The 17236-nt window shown below is 51.2% G+C and overlaps 1 protein-coding gene across 1 annotated transcript in view; it reads right to left on the reverse strand.

Moving 5' to 3' along the window:
* kmt2ca (lysine (K)-specific methyltransferase 2Ca) overlaps nt 1-17236 on the reverse strand; it is a 133263-nt gene that overhangs the window by 68091 nt on the left and 47936 nt on the right. Inside the window, exons 8-12 of the mRNA XM_036520305.1 lie at nt 11101-11263; nt 10441-10609; nt 8236-8350; nt 3929-4101; nt 1528-1691 (exon numbers count right to left, since the gene is read on the reverse strand). Coding sequence (XP_036376198.1) covers nt 1528-1691; nt 3929-4101; nt 8236-8350; nt 10441-10609; nt 11101-11263 — 784 coding nt within the window. The remainder of the gene's footprint in view (nt 1-1527; nt 1692-3928; nt 4102-8235; nt 8351-10440; nt 10610-11100; nt 11264-17236) is intronic.

Below are 17236 nucleotides of genomic sequence, written 5' to 3' on the forward strand. Positions count from 1 at the left end.
CATCACCACATCGGCAAGAGACAGTACAACAAGGATGAAATGCACAGCACTGATGTCACAACATCTTGCCTTACAGAGAATGACCACTGGATTGTTATTACTACATGTTATATATGTAATATGTTATGATTTGGAGAAATCCTAAATCTTAACATCCATTCACACATTCAAGGACTGATATATCTGACTGCTGCAGCCTCAACTTTGGTGTAGGCTACAGATTTGACCAATCAGAGCCCGGGCACCAGGAGAGGGACAGGAAAGAGCCCATTTTCATTAGTCTGCGTAACAATGGCTCCAAAGAAAACAGTCGCTCTCAGCTTTCTGCGATTGGTTACCGTCTGGGTCCGTGCACACAGGAAGGCCATGACTGATGCATTGATTTCCCCACACACACACGTGCACACGCGCACGCACACACACACACACACACATACACACACACACAGGTCCCCATTCTGGCCGTTCCTGCCCAGACACAAACATTCTGTCCGTCCCCCAACCCTTCCATCTAAACAGCTCCAGAGAAACATACTGCTTTGCTATTAAACCTCATAAAAAACCAAACTGTATTTAAGGCTTGCGGCAGGCACTTGGCAGATTGACACCGAATACTGTGGAATAAGGGCTCTGCAAATCCCCTCACACGCAGGTTGGCTCACCTGTCGGAGAATTTTATATGTATTAGAGACAGTGACATACGGGCAGGAGAAATAAAACCCAGTCCGCTGTGGCTGAGGGGACCATAGCACGCCAGAGGACTTCTGAGACCACGCCCGTTCCAGCCCGGAGCGAGTCACACAGTCCTCGCCAGCCCCTGACCTCCAGCGTTCACCTCTTACATTGCCATCAGGGGTGTGACTAACGTTCATCCCCTTCTGTGATCAACTGCCCCCCCCCCCCCCCAAAGCAAAAATAACATGAGAAACTGGTACCCGAAACGCTGAATTAATGAACAAGACCATTTATTCTGACCAAGGTATGGAGGGGGAAAATGCAAAAACGTTGAAATACTCTTGTAAAAACATAAATCCAAAGCCAGCCCATCCCAGCCCAAACACCAGCCCAGCAAACCCTCACACAAAGACATGACAGTTGTCAGTACACATTGAGATAAAATGTAAAGGTTTACTGCAGTGCTGCAACCCATGTTAACAGTCCCTCTGTCTGTCTGTCAGTCCCTCTGTCTCTCTCTCTCTGTCCGACTATCTTTCCATCTCTGTCCAACTGTCTGTTCATCTGTGTGTGGAAGAGCACTCTGAACTGCTCTTCCTCAGTTCAGAGGGCTTGCTTCCTCTGAGAGCCGAGCGGCTTTCACGCAGAGATGTGTGAAGTCTGTCACGCCGGCAGGCCGACTCTCCACGGCGTAATCTCTTTATGGAAATGGCCGACGCCGGCCCATTCTTCTCCGCTTCCATTTGCTGAGCAAACACACGCCCATCCAGAGCTCTGATAACACCCGCAGCAGGGCCTGCGCGGGTATTCTGGCGACGCGACCATGCCCGTTTGGACGGGACCGGGACTCACCCGTCTCTGGCTCCAGAGCGGGCTCGGTGACCTCGTGGGCGGGGCTGCTCTGGGATTGGCCCGCCTCCCGCTCCGCCTCCTTGCATGCGGCGCAGACGTAGTCATCCCTGGGTCCCGGCTCGGCGGCTCCGCCCACCTGTCTCTCGCACTCCAGGTGGAGGCACCTGTGCAGAGAGAGTGGATTTCGACAAACACCGTCACCCGCGGCACCAGGGAAGAATGCGAGCTGCTAAACCAAGTGAGTCACACAGACAGAAACGAAAACGGCATCCAAAAACAACAACAACAACAACAACAACAACAACAAAAAACCCAGAGCGGTTATTAAACGAGAAGCGTTTTTTTTTTCTTTCACTCTTCTTTCTGCAAGTTCTTCGAATGGAGAACTTTCTTCTGACAGCTTCCATTTCGCGTCCTCACTCAAAGGCTTATTAGACAATGCGGCCTGACGGATGCGTTTTGGCAGCCACGCTTTTTCCCCCCTCTGTTCGGGCGGATATTTTTCACGCCTCCTCGCTGCAGGTGTGCCGCAGCAGGGGGTTGGCAGCAGCCGTGGACTTGTTTGCCCCCCCCCAGACCTCCCTGCCGTGATGCCAAACCCACAAAGGGCAAGCTGGGACAGTTCGCCAATTACGCGACTCCACTTAGGCGCAGTCCGCCGTCGGGATGCCCGCTGTCTCGACCACATGCGTTTGGCCCCTCTCCCCACCCCCATTTGCTTCAGAGGCCATCTACACAACAGTAGCTGTGCTAAGCACTACATTATTACCATTTAGCTGCCGCTCTTACCAATTACAGGTTTCTACAATGTTATCCATTTATACAGCTGGATATCAACTGAGGCATTTCTGGAGTAAGTACCTTGCTCAAAGGTACAGCGGTGGTGTTCCAGTAGGGAATCGAACCAGCAACCTTTTAGTTACAAGCCTTGCTCCACTATGCTACAGTACTGGCTATTAAGCTTGGAAATGCGCTCTGGCGATGTCGTGGAAACAGTACACAAAGGACAGGGCGGCTGTGTAGCAAGTAGCAAGCGTTCAAAACGCACACCCACTGCCTGCCTCCAGGAATGTCTTACACCATAGAAAATGGAGAAATACTCATTTGCATTCACTGGGTCTCATTAGACAGCACTTTCAGTTGCTGGGGGGGGAATAAAAACTGCTGAGTAATGTAGTTACACCACTCGCCCCAATTTAAAAATGAACTTCTGACCTGACCGGTGCGGGCCGGGGTGAAGAAAGGCACTGCTGTGCTGAATCCTCCCGAAACATTTGCTCAGAAGAATTGAATTAATGGCCGAGTCTCCTAATCTGTGTGTTCCTGATTACATTTGACCCTTAGCGGGTAAATCTAGATAATAGAATCCATTCGCGACACGCATTACACGGAGAGTTTACAAAAGCGGCACTGTGTAAACCGCATACGCGCTGATCCCAGTGCAGTCCAGTGACCGCACGCTCAACAACCACACTCTTGTAGAAATCAGGGCTTCGGCAGAACAGCCAGAGACATTCCAATTAGTTAATCAAGCCTGCTGCCGTGGACCTGTGACCCCTTCCGAACCATTCCAGATCTGAGGTAGGCCAGACTGGATGGAAACAGAGTTCGAAAAAAAGTAACATCAAATCAACCGCTTCAGTGCGGTCTCGAGACACGGCAAACAGGTAAATTCACACATTTTTTCAGAAATTAAAATGGCCCAATACAAAGTGTTCATTACTACATTACATTATTGCATTTTCAATGACATACTGGACACGTGTGCCCTTCCTGTGACAAGTGTGACTCAAAACAGGTGTGCATTACCTTCTGAAGGTGTGACAGGAAAGCAGGTGTGCTCTACCTTTTACAGGTGTGACCCATACACAGGTGTGCTGTATCTTTTACAGGTGTGACTAAAACGTGTGTTTTGCCTTTTACAGGTATGTCTAAGTCAGGTGTGCTTTACATCTCACAGGTGTGACTCACATAGGTATCCTTTACTTTTTACAGGTGTTTTACAGGTGTGACAGGAGAGCAGGTGTGCTCTACCTTTTAAAGGTGTGACTCATACACAGGTGTGCTGTACCTTTTACAGGTGTGACAGGAGAGTAGGTGTGCTTTACCTTTTACAGGTGTGACTAAAACGTGTGTTTTGCCTTTTACAGGTATGTCTAAGTCAGGTGTGCTTTACGTCTTACAGGTGTGACTCACATAGGTATCCTTTACTTTTTACAGTGTGACTCAAACAGGTGTGCTTTACAGGTGTGACAGGAGAGCAGGTGTGCTCTACCTTTTACAGGTGTGACTCATACATAGGTGTGCTCTACCTTTTAAGGGTGTTACTGATACACAGGTGTCACTCAAACAGGTGAGTTTTACCTTTTGCAGGTATGACTCATATAGAGGTGCGCTTTACCTTTTGCAGGTGTGGCAGGACAGCAGGTCCTTGTGGAGCTCGGGGTTCAGGGCCTTCCCGCACAGGGGACAGGGCGGGGCTGCATCCTGCTGGTAGCAGCCGTCACACAGCAGACAGTTGTGGTGCCACTGGCTGCTGGTCCTCACGCCGCACTGGACGCACACCCTGCAGTTCTGGGGAGACAGACAGCGCCAGTTACACATGCTCTTCTCAGGGCCTAAAGGTACCCAAACGCCCGACTGCAGCACGGGCCTGGGAGCAGCACTGGCGGGATGTCCCGGAGACACGGGGCGAGACGGTGCCACCGTGCCACGCGGAGACAAACTCCGCCGGGAGCTGGCAGTCACAGCTGTCTCGCTTCGGTCCAATTAAAATCCCCGAGGGCCAGAGGCAGACCGGGCCGACTGGGAGAGGAGGGGGGAGTGGTCTACTACATCAACCAGCCGCATTCCAAAGTGGGGCGGAAAGTGCTCATTAAAGCTAAAGAAGGATCTGCCAGAGATTAAACGAATGACTGGTCACACGCCTCGTTTCATAAGCAGGTGTTCCGTGATCGAGCAGTTCATTTTACAGGCGAGTAATGATTTTTAAATTGTTTTATTTTATTATTATTTATTCATTTATTTTTACACACAGAGTACTTAACTTGAGATCTTCATTTTAAACCTCAGAGATTCCAATTACATATGGGCTACTACTGATGCACAAAAGTAGCTCCGTCCAACAATAACGCCTGAGATTCAAAGCCGTGACCTCTGTCCACAGAAATGTCCTAACCACTTCTCCAAGCCACACTGTTTCCCCCGCGGGTTTTTTCAACTCATCTGTTCACTAATGCTCAGCACTCTGCTTCCCCCAGACAGATGAGCGGTGCCATTCTGTTTAGATGTAAATTTGAAAGCACCATATCGATTAAAGGGAACGCGTTTCGGTTTTGAAATGCGTAACTGCGTAAGGCTGCAGAGCCGAAATGAGTGTTGAGTGATGAGGATTTACTCCTGTTCATTTCTCCAGCACCGCTTTGATCATTTAAATTGGCATCTGAGATAACAGACGGCTGAGCCTATGCTTGGAGCAGTGCATTGTGGGATAGAGGTAGAGGCAGAGGTGCTTCGGCAGAGAGCAAGAATAGGACTGTCGCCCCCACTGAAAACTGCGGGCCTGGCGCATGTCCAGGGGCTGCCAGCATCCACCGGTCAGGAGTTTTGAGTTAAATTTCTGGCTGCCAATGGGGCTGTGGAGCCGTCACATCCACAAAAGCCTATGGCAATCTCCTCTGGATAACAGGGGGATCCAGAGCAGGTAGGCTGGGATTTGGGAGCTGAAGAGGGGCCAACGCCCCACGGAGGGCCGCCCAGGTACCTCAGTTTGGCCTCCGCTAGGGAAGCCCGCCTCACTGACGTGGAGGTAAGTGACACCATTGGTGGGGATTAATGACAGGACAGCGCCAGGCCACCGATCAGAAGACGGAGTCAAAGGCCCGGGGTACTTTATCCCTCCCCTCCCCATTATTGCCCGACATTTTATTGGATGATGTCATTAATCACACTTTCATCCTCCGAGAAATATCAGATTATCCGACACCTCCATCATCTATATGTGGCTGTTTTTTTTTTTGTTTCTATTTTTTGTTCCTTTTGTTGAGGGACGTGGAGTAATGCGACTCTCCCCATATCTGGCCAATAAACCCCGCACAACGAGCAGCTGTGCAGCGGAACATCCTTCACATCCTTCAGAGAACGCTGCCGAGCAGACGGCGGCTCTCGTGTGGCGGAATTCGAAAGGCGATAAGGGAAACGGATTCCGATGGTTATTGCGGCGATCAATCAACTCCGAAGGGGGATGGCGCAGGCCCGCCGTTCCTCACATCTTTTGAGCGATTCTGTCGCTCTGAGCTTGCCAAAGGACAGAGAGAAGGGGGAAAAAAAGCGCACCTACAGAAGCCAGCGCCTCTCTCTTTTGAAACCGAATCGCCACACATCTCAGGAAGGCTACCCTTTCATCTCTCCCTCCCTCCCTTTCCATCACAGGTCGGGTCCTGATGGCGCGGGCTGTGATGATTCTGACAGCTGTGCTCAGATTAGCTATCGCCGCGAGAGGCGGAGAGACGGACAGGTGGTCACGAGCAGGGGCGTGCCGAATCCTTCTGAAAAGTAGCACCAAATCGGGCCGGCGCCGCTCTGAAGAAGCGGCCATCTGACTGCTGTGGGAGTGCTGTTCAGGGGGTCCCACCTCGCAGAGCACCCGCGCTGGACCCTTTCAGTCTGGAAATCGACTGGGCCGGTTTGGTCGACAGGGACCTGGCCAATAAGAACACAACCCACGCAGACAGCAGCAGGGGCCTCACGCATGGGCAAAACGGGCGACACCCAGACGCACGCCCGAGAGAGGTTTCACGCGTCTCAACACCCAGACGCACGCCCGAGAGAGCTTTCACGCGCCTCAACACCCAGACGCACGCCCGAGAGAGCTTTCACGCGTCTCAACACCCAGACGCACGCCCGAGAGCTTTCACACGTCTCAACACCCAGACGCACGCCCGAGAGAGCTTTCACGCGCCTCAACACCCAGACGCACGCCCGAGAGAGCTTTCACGCGCCTCAACACCCAGACGCACGCCCGAGAGAGCTTTCACGCGCCTCAACACCCAGACGCACGCCCGAGAGAGCTTTCACGCGTCTCAACACCCAGACGCACGCCCGAGAGAGCTTTCACGCGTCTCAACACCCAGACGCACGCCCGAGAGAGCTTTCACGCGTCTCAACACCCAGACGCACGCCCGAGAGAGCTTTCACGCGTCTCAACACCCAGACGCTCTCCCGAGAGAGCTTTCACGCGTCTCAACACCCAGACGCACGCCCGAGAGAGGTTTCACGCGTCTCAACACCCAGACGCACGCCCGAGAGAGCTTTCACACGTCTCAACACCCAGACGCACGCCCGAGAGAGCTTTCACGCGTCTCAACACCCAGACGCACGCCCGAGAGAGCTTTCACGTGCCTCAACACCCAGACGCACGCCCGAGAGAGCTTTCACGCGTCTCAACACCCAGACGCACGCCCGAGAGAGCTTTCACGCGTCTCAACACCCAGACGCACGCCCGAGAGAGGTTTCACGCGTCTCAACACCCAGACGCACGCCCGAGAGAGCTTTCACGTGCCTCAACACCCAGACGCACGCCCGAGAGAGCTTTCACGCGTCTCAACACCCAGACGCACGCCCGAGAGAGCTTTCACGTGTCTCAACACCCAGACGCACGCCCGAGAGAGGTTTCACGCGTCTCAAATGGAAACGCATTCCTGCCAACGCCGAACTCACCGCACAGCGCGGGGGGGGTTGGGGGCTTCTGAGGGACATTAGCATTTTAAAAGGGGGAGTGATTAAAACCACAGTGGGGAGGGGAGCGGGGAGCAAGGGATGGGGCGGGCTGGGTGGCGATGAACAGAATGTTCCAAACGGTAGAATGCTTCACAGAGACTAAAAAAAGAACACCCAACAAAAAAAAAAAAAACAAATCTGGAAATATCCTGAAACCTGCCGCCCCGCTGCTCTCGGTTCTGGGGGTCTGCGGTGGGGCCTTGACCCAGGCCTGGCACAACGCACAGGCTCGTACCGTTGCCTAGGTTTCTGACCGCTCGGCGAGCACCGCGCTGTTGTCCATAGAGCGACCGCCATGGTACTGCCCGTGTCTAAGAGCTGACACCAAAAAGGCACCAAAGCACAAAGCTATTTTCAACCGGCTGACAAAAACAGCCGTGAAACCTTACCAAAAGCAGAGGGCTGAGGGCCAAGAAACAACACTTCACCAATGAAATAAAACATACCTCACAACCCACAGAAAGTCACAGTCAATCAACTAGCCCAATACTCTGTACATTGCTCTACCCTGTATTTCAATGCTCCATACCCTATTCACTGTCTCATACTGTACACTCCCAACACTCCATATTTTAGTACTGACCTGAGAAGCACCCAATATTTAACACTAATTAGATAAACAGTACATAACACTTTAATCTGAGAGGTGGCACAATATTTAACACTCTAGTCTGAGAAGTGGTACAGGATTTAACACGCTAATCTGAGATATGGTTAAGTATACTACACTAATCTGAGAAATAAAGCTATGCATTATACTCTAATCTGAGAAGGGGTACAGTCTGTTACTCTAATGTGAGAAATGGTACAGTACTTTCCTCTCACCTGAGAAGTGATACAATGTGTTACACTCTAATCTGAGAAGTGATAGACTCTAGTCTGAGATAAGGTACGGTGCATTAGACTCTGATGTGAGAAGCGTTGCAGTACCTTACACCTCCAGCCATTGGTGGGGATGGTCTCCATCACTGGCTGCAGACAGAACGTGTGATACCCCTTATCGCACGTGTCACACACCAGCATCTTGCTGTCCTCTCCGGGATTTCTGCAACATGAACACGAGCACAAACAACTTCCTGATCAAAAAAACACGAAAGCATCATCACTGAATCTGAACGGGCCACATGTTCCATCTGATGACATGCGTCCCCCCACAGAGACAGACAGGTCCACGCAACCCAGACATACACGCACGCACACAGTCCTGCACCTACACACACTCCAACCTGCGCACACACACACACACACACCCATACTCAAATGCACAACACCCCCCCCCCACTGCAGACACACACACACACACACACACACACACACACTCAAATGCACAACACCCCCCCCACTGCAGACACACACACACGCACATACACACACACACACACACACCCATACTCAAATGCACAACACCCCCCCCCCCAACTGCAGACACACACACACACACACACCCCCATACTCAAATGCACAACACCCCCCCCCACTGCAGACACACACACACACGCACACACACACACACACACACACACACACACACACACCCATACTCAAATGCACAACACCCCCCCCCCACTGCAGACACACACACACACACACACACACACACACCCATACTCAAATGCACAACACCCCCCCCCCCCCCCCCCCAACAGCAGACACACAAACACACACGCGCACACACACACACACATACATACACCCACACACACCAACCAGCAAGGAGATTCTCCCTGCATCTGGTTGCTGAACTGTGTCATCAGTCCCCCTTCCCCCGATGAACAAACACGTGCTCAAACCACAGCCTTGTTTGCTGGCTCTCAGGGATACATCAGAAGCCAGGGCCCGAGATTTTGCACAGTCAGGGGGCAGCAGCGAGACCAATCAGAGCCGGCGTAGCCCGGGATTTAACGCCAATGCAGATCCACACAAAATGAGACTGTCATCTGATATTTACAGCAGCAGAGCATCATTAAGCCCCTCTCTCTCCTCTCTGCACGTGATCCTCGCACCAGCCCTTGGCTCTGGGGGAGACCATTTTCACCCCCCCCCCACACACCCACACACACACAAACACACACACACACACACACCCCCCCCCACACACCCACACACACACACACGAGCACGCATCACCAGTGCAGGGTGCCACTAATGCACGCAGACAGCCATTAATGATCCCCCCCATGCAAGCTCCGGAGGGGGGAGCAGGGCTGTGGTCACAGCAGCAGAGGACAGAGAGGGGTCTCCTCGGTCAGTGCCAGGGTAGGGGTGGGGGGAGGGGCGCTCTCAGCAAACGCAGACGCCACGACAGACCCACTTTGGAGTGAACACTTCCGTGCTCCCCGGCACGCTCCGAAACCTAGTCTCTACAGACCGGCGGAGACATCTCAGAATCTCTCTCTGATCTTCACCCCCATCCCCCCCCCCCCCCCCCCCCCTCAAAACGCTTGCGAGGCAGCAGGGTCGGCTCTGCCGCTAATGTCTGGGGGACGAATGAGGAAAAAAATTAAAGGAGGGAACGAGAAGGGAAGAGAGGAAAGAAAAAAAAAATTCACAAGCCATCTTAAGTGAGCCTCTAGAGTTCTGGAACATCCTGGCGCTTTGCTGGGACTCGAGCAGAGATTAACCCTTGCCTTTCCTCATCTCCCTCCCTGTCAGCCTCCTGCTCTGATCTCTTTCAGTGATCCACGAAATACACACATCATTCTCACTGAGGTCAATCAGCAGAAGCCCTTGTGACAGCCAGCTGGGACTGCAGCCCCAGAAGCTCGCAGGCTCCATTCCTAAGCTGGACGCTGCCAGCACACCTTCGAGGCAGGTACAGTGTGTACCCAGAGTTTGAAAACAAGCAGCAATATGAAAATGGAAGCGAATGTGACTTGCCCTGGATGACTCTTAGGGTGCCAGCTAAGTTATCAGAATAAAAATGTAGGTATCACAGATATAACACCTCTACATGAGCACCAGCAAATCCCATGGGCTGTGGTGATGGGCGGGGCAGGGTGTGCCCAGGGGTGGGGACCGAGGCGGGACTCACTGGCATGTCCGGCAGACCTTACAATCAGCGCAATGCAAGACTTCCCTCTGCAGAGAGCTGTGGTGAGGGGCGGGGGCGGGGACTGTGATGGAGGCGGGACTCACTTGCATGTCTGGCAGACCTTACACTCGGGACACTGCCAGCCCGCCCTCTTCAGGGGGCTGGCGCTGATGTCCAGGCAGAGCCCGTGGTAGTGCTGGCCGCAGCTGGTGCAGAACAGCTGGTCCAGCAGGTCCCCCGGGCTGTCACACAGTGCGCAGTTCACCTCGTCATCTGCAGGGAGGGGGAAACGCCGTTAAACATCAATTAATCAATTAATCACTCAGCCAATCACTCATTGAGTCCATCAAGCAAGCAAATGACTGATCTATCGAGGGCTGTTACAAAATGTTGATGCAAAAGTACATCAAATATATGACACAGAATGGAAAATTAGGAGCAGTGACACAATGAATAAACTTCACAGAACATTTTACTTTAAGAGAACTAACAATGAGGGACATTTAACTGTGCTATCATATACAGAATATACAGAATGTTCTATATTACCATGGTACACAAAATATGATACACTAGGACACTGTTCATAGAATTTGCCTGTGAGGAAAACGCATATCAAAAACAGTACAGCATTCGAGGCTCATACCCCCACGAATGACAAAGCTCTACTGTAAAGCTAACTGTTCAGATTTAAGGGCAAACCACACTGCATTTCAATTGAGCCCGGGCTACGCTGCCCCCACCAGGCCCGGAGGACCACTTACATCGCTGGACGGCCAGCTGGATGTGGGCGGGGCAGAGGAGGGTGCGGCTCTTGATGTCCTGAAAGGTCCCGGCGGCGGCGGCGCACGGGTAGTGGTAGGCGCGACCGCACGTCTCCGCGCAGCACTTGATGGACGCACCAAGGCGCTTGCAGTATACACAGTGCTGGGGGGGGGGGGGAACCACAGCTTAATAATGACACACAAGAACAGGAGCACAGTTTTACCAGGAGGCTAGGCTATATTCAAACACACTGGCCTCATCTTTCTGTACTAATGAAACATAGGAACAGAGGTGGTTTCGCCAGGAGACCACGCCGTTCAATCCATCATTCTGCCTGAAGTGTGGAGGGAATGTAGCTTGGTGTCAAGCCAGGTCCCCCTGATTCCCAAAAACCCAATCGGAGAGGACAGCATGCACATTTCACCTGAGAGTAAAAAGCACGCATCGTGATGACTAAGAAAAAGTGTTCCCACTCCTAAAAACGCTAATGAAAAAGCAAAAAGTTGATTGAAATGACAGGATGAGCAAAGAGGAAAAATAGCAAGGTTTGGCAATGATACTGATAATAGCTGTCAGGGGGAATTTTAATTAAATGACTGTGGATGTTCATGCTGGAACGTGCGGGGCAGAATTCAAGCTATGCAGTCCCGGACGCGGTGAGAACGCCGCTTTGCTTTTAACTGGGAGCTCGGGTCTGAGTGAGGATAAAACCGCAGACAGCCACCGAAATAAAGGCTCTTTAAGCGGCAAGCTTAAGCCTTGACGAGATTCTGAAGCTCCCGCCAGAGCCAGAGAGCAAGGGTGCGGAGGCTTTAAACACGGAGATCCCAGCAATTATCACTCGCACGCTGGTTTCTGTGGGGGGGGGGGGGGGTGGCGGCCCCTGTGTTCATTCATTTCGCCACTCACTGGTTTCATTCCGTCGTGTTCGTGATTTACATTAGCGACGGGAGAGTGAGGCTTCCTGACCCCAACTGTGGGCGGAGCCATCATCTGCCTCTAGTTGTTTAATCCAATCAAAGCATTCTGCTCTGCGGAGGAATGCGTTTTGATGGGTCTAGGCACAGTCGTTGATTTTCGGGGTTCGCAAGTTAGAAAACTGGGGTCGGTGAGAGATGAAGCCCTACAGCTCCGTGGTAACCATTTCACTGCCAGTCCGACCCTTTTCCAGCTCTGTTCTCTCCGCGAAAAACACACGACACAACTCTTCAACTCTTACTCTCCGGTCGCCTGCCGATTCACCGGATAGAGAATGGCCCCCTGCAAGTTCTTCCTCAGAGGCACGCAAAATTCTGCCATCACTGCGGCTAACCGCCACAGGGAAAAAAGAGAATTATGGCACAAGCTGCAAAGAAGAGAGAGAGAGTGAGAGAAAGAGTGAGAGAGAGGGTTATGGCAGGTTTCCAAACAGTGCAGCCAGACTCTTTTGACAAACAAAAACCCAAGCACTGAAGTGCTCAACAGCACCTGTGCTCAAGGCGGAGAAACTGAAGAACAAGGCAAGTCCTCGCAAAGCACCATGAGGGAAAAAAAAAACCCACTGGTGACACGAAATGCAAGAAGTATTACAAAACTGTCATATCTGAAAAAGCAAAGCATTCTGGGACATTCAGTGCAGAGACATTTAAGTAATAGGGTTTTTCCAAAGACTGGAATTCTAATCTTGCCCTCCCTCTGATGTGGACACAGGAACACCCAACAGACGGAGAAGGGAAATATTATGTCGCAACCTTTTCATTGGTGCTTTCCCATTTGCTTTCATTATCACTGAAAGCTTTGGCTGTGACCTGCTTTTGCTAATTTCCCTGCGGCACACGCCAGTCCTCTAACCAAGATCAACAGATGTCACCGCAGCTAAGGAAGACGAAACACAGCCTAGTGACACAGCAGCGTTTTACATGAACACAAGAAAGGTAATCCCCCTAAATGTTATGAAACTGTTGAGGACATTATTAACGGCACGGTGGAAACCTGCCGTGCCGTCATGCCTTGGGGACAGCATACATGGGGAGAAGTCTCACAGCAACTTGGTAACATCAAGGACAAACTCCTTGTTCGGCCAGAAGAACCTCTACGTCTATCTAGGAGAGCGTCTCCCTCCATCTGGGACATCCCTCTGTATCTGGAGGAAACTGTCTTTCAATCTGAGAGAAACTCTCCCCCCATTTGGAATGAACCTTTCTTCTGTCCAAGAGAATCCCTCTCTCCAGTCTGGAGAAACTCTCTGTCCATCCAGGAGAAACTTCTGCAAGAAACTCCTTGCCATAGAGTCAGCAGCTGACTGACATAAACAGCAGCTAAACATTGTACCGCACAGAAATTAGAGAGGTTTTCAAACAACCAGCCTGTTTTGTTGCTAAATGGTGATGCGATTAAAGGTCACAGACTGCAAAAACATCTTGCAACAGAAAACCCAGGCTGATGGCAATGAAGTATGGAGCAGAAATGGCTGCCAGCTATGGGGATAACACCACATTTTATCCCCTCAGTTATCTGTTTTTGTGTATCTGCACTATGGCGCTTCAACCAAAAATGTAGACCATGTATTGGGCTAAGGTTAATGTCAAAGTGCAACGCTGATTGACCAACAGATATCCATCAAATTCGTTTTGAAACAGAGGTGCGGTACGGAGGGCAGGGGTCTGACTGCAGCCGCTGGAGCACAGCGAAAAGGTCATCCTGATTTAATCTCATATCTTTCTGTGGGTTCGGTCCAACCCTGTCAACAATCACCTGAGGGGGGGGACTAATCAACCGACACACGGCACTGTTCCCCCCGCCAGCGAGACAGCACTAATCAACCGACACACGGCACTGCTCCTGCACCAGCGAGACAGCACTAATCAACCGACACACGGCACTGCTCCAGCACCAGCGAGACAGCACTAATCAACCGACACACGGCACTGCTCCAGCACCAGCGAGACAGCACTTATCAACCGACACACGGCACTGCTCCAGCACCAGCGAGACAGCACTAATCAACCGACACACGGCACTGCTCCAGCACCAGCGAGACAGCACTAATCAACCGACACACGGCACTGCTCCAGCACCAGCGAGACAGCACTAATCAACCGACACACGGCACTGCTCCAGCACCAGCGAGACAGCACTAATCAACCGACACACGGCACTGCTCCAGCACCAGCGAGACAGCACTAATCAACCGACACACGGCACTGTTCCTGCACCAGCGAGACAGCACTAATCAACCGACACACTGTTCCTGTGCCAGCCACCTTCCATGAGAAGCTTCCTGCTTAGTGAACGAACACACCTCCACACACACATGTGTGACACGCACATGAACACGCACACACACACGCACGTGTGGGTGAGGAGACACACACACACACACACACGGAGCAATTTCACTCCACAGTACAGTAACGATGTGCCGATAGCTGAGCGGATTAGGGGATGCAATTAAGGGGACTCGATGGTGGGGGGGGTTGAGAGGAGCGGGTGCTGCACCGACCCTGGGGCCCCCCTCCCTGGCACCGTGACCTTTCCATTTCACAGCTGAGCAGGCGGTGCTGCCGGGGCGACCTTTCCTCCCGCGCCTGATACATCACGCTACTCCGCGCCTGCATGCAGGAACAGGAGCTGTGATGTTTAAGGAGTCACTGTCGCATGCAGGCACAGGAGCTGTGATGTTTAAGGAGTCACTGCCTAATGCGGGGTTTAAGGAGTCACTGCTGAATGTGGGGTTTAAGGAGTCACTGCTGAATGCGGGGTTTAACAAGTCACTACTGCATGCATGGTTTAAGGAGCCCCATTGCATGTACGTAAAAACTTTTAATTACTATGTATTCTTTGCACTTTCATGCTATATGCGATTTATCTGCTCTGGGACTACCAATTAAAATCAGCCTGTGGCAAACTCAGGTACATTACGGTATGCTATTTAATGTTTTTACTTTACGTACAGGTATGTACAGAAATGTATATGTTGCATGCATATGTTGTAATTAATGCCCACTGCCCCCGATAAATCACACCGCGCCCTCTGTGCTCTGTCAGACGGTTTCTGACGCGCTCCCGATTCCCGATACGCCCCTTTCCGTTTGCTTAGCTGGCATCCTTACCCAGGTCAGCTCGCACAGCTCACTCTTTACATGCCAAACATGTCAGCAGCTGGGTATTTACTGAAACTGCTCGGTTGAAGCACCTCACGCCGGGGACCCGTGGAAGGGCCCCAACTGGGAATGGAACCTGCAACCTGAAAGTAAGACATCACGCGGCATTCTGAGGCGTAGGGGAGGTTGCAGGTTTGAAACCAGCGTGAGGCTGTGGCGTGTGTCTTTCGTATCGTGCTTCAGCTGAATACATGCAGTAAATGAATACAACAGGAATACTCATGTAGGCATGAGTATGAATACAAGAGGATAAAAAGCACAAATACAAGGGATAAGCATATAATGTATAAGCACACAATAAACAGTCATCCTGGCCTAATTATCCATTCAACTACAACCCACCACACCCCCTAACATAACCACACCTCATAACACCCCCTAAACACAACCCCCATTACACCCCCTAACATAACCCCCCACCCCCCATTACACACCCTAAACACAACCACACCCCATTACACCCCCTAACATAACCACACCTCATTACACCCCCTAAACACAACCCCCATTACACCCACTAACATAACCCCCCCATTACACACCCTAAACACAACCACACCCCATTACATCCCCCCCCACTACAAAACAGGCCCCACTCTTGACCACACCCTTTCCATACTGTCACACCTCATTACACACCCCTCTATATAAAAACGCTACTAAACACCCCCTACACACAGCCATGCCCCACCACACCCCTGCCAAGTACCCACAACACACCTCCACTGTGTCATTCACATTCAGAAACGCACTGCATTCAGCTCCATCAGTGCCAAAAATCACAGGATGAGATCCAACGGAATATTAAACTCTCTGAAAGTCTCTGATATCGCATTTCATATTTAGTGAATATTGATGGAGGGATCAAGGTCTGAAGAATTTAACAGACGCCAACAGAGGATACAATAAAAGTTCACAAAGGATTTAGGTGCACACACAGAGCAAACACACAAATCACTCCTGTTAAATTCTACAGGGTGATTCAAGCTTTAGGCACTGGGTAGGGATTAAGTGCACGCTTAAACACCCATCGACTCAGCACCGGTCTTTAAGGGAAGCCAGATCGGCAGGTTTTCCCCTCACTCCGGCTCTAATCTACCGGATTCAATTTATCACCATCTTAATTGGACCGGCTTAAGCCTCTCTCCCCCTGGTCGTGATAGCACTGGTGGGCTTTAAGCTCCTGAGAACCTGGAACTGTCCCAGATCAGGCCTGACAACCTGCTTCAGCCTGCCTTCTAATGCGACATAAAAAAAGTGTAGCGTAGCGGCAGTGTAGCAAAATGGTAAGGAGCAGGACTCAACCGAAAGGGTGCTGGTTCGATTCCCCTCTGGGGCACAGCTGTTGTCCCCACTGGGCAAGGTACTTAACCCAGAATGGCCTCAGTAAATGTCCAGCTGAATAAATGGATAAAACTGTAACCTATATAAGCCACTCTGCATAAAAGCATCTGCTAAATGCCAATAATGTAATGATAATTTAATGTAACAGCAGGCATCATACAGAAAGGGAAAAAAAAAAAACACCGTTCTTCTCCGACAGGCCTGAATGCTTGCAGGAAGCACTAACAAACTTAAGCTGGTGGTATGTTTTTATGAGCCATATGATCCACTTGTTCATGCCTAACAATTAAACTCTACAAGTCCCGAATACCATTAAGGGAGCTTTTAATCATCGCCGCTTTTCTGCGGACTCTGCCTCTCAGGGCAGCAGAATCACACAATGAGAAACTCCCCCTCCCGCCACCTTTCATTGTATTAATTGGGAGTAATGCACCACCGAGATCGCAGTGGCAGCTCGACACTGCTGAACTCCTAATTAAAAATATTCAAAGAGCGGGGTGGGGGGCTCGGCTGAGTTCCTCCCTACTCCAGCTAAGAGCACATGAACTGCTGGTTTACTTACAGGACGCAACCAGAAGTTCATCATTTTTATTACAGACGGTCATTTTACTGTTTTATTTAAAGCAGTTTCTGAGTCATTGCAGTTCTA

This window comes from Megalops cyprinoides, chromosome 2, assembly GCF_013368585.1.
Source record: "Megalops cyprinoides isolate fMegCyp1 chromosome 2, fMegCyp1.pri, whole genome shotgun sequence".
Classification (NCBI taxonomy): Eukaryota; Metazoa; Chordata; class Actinopteri; order Elopiformes; family Megalopidae; genus Megalops; species Megalops cyprinoides.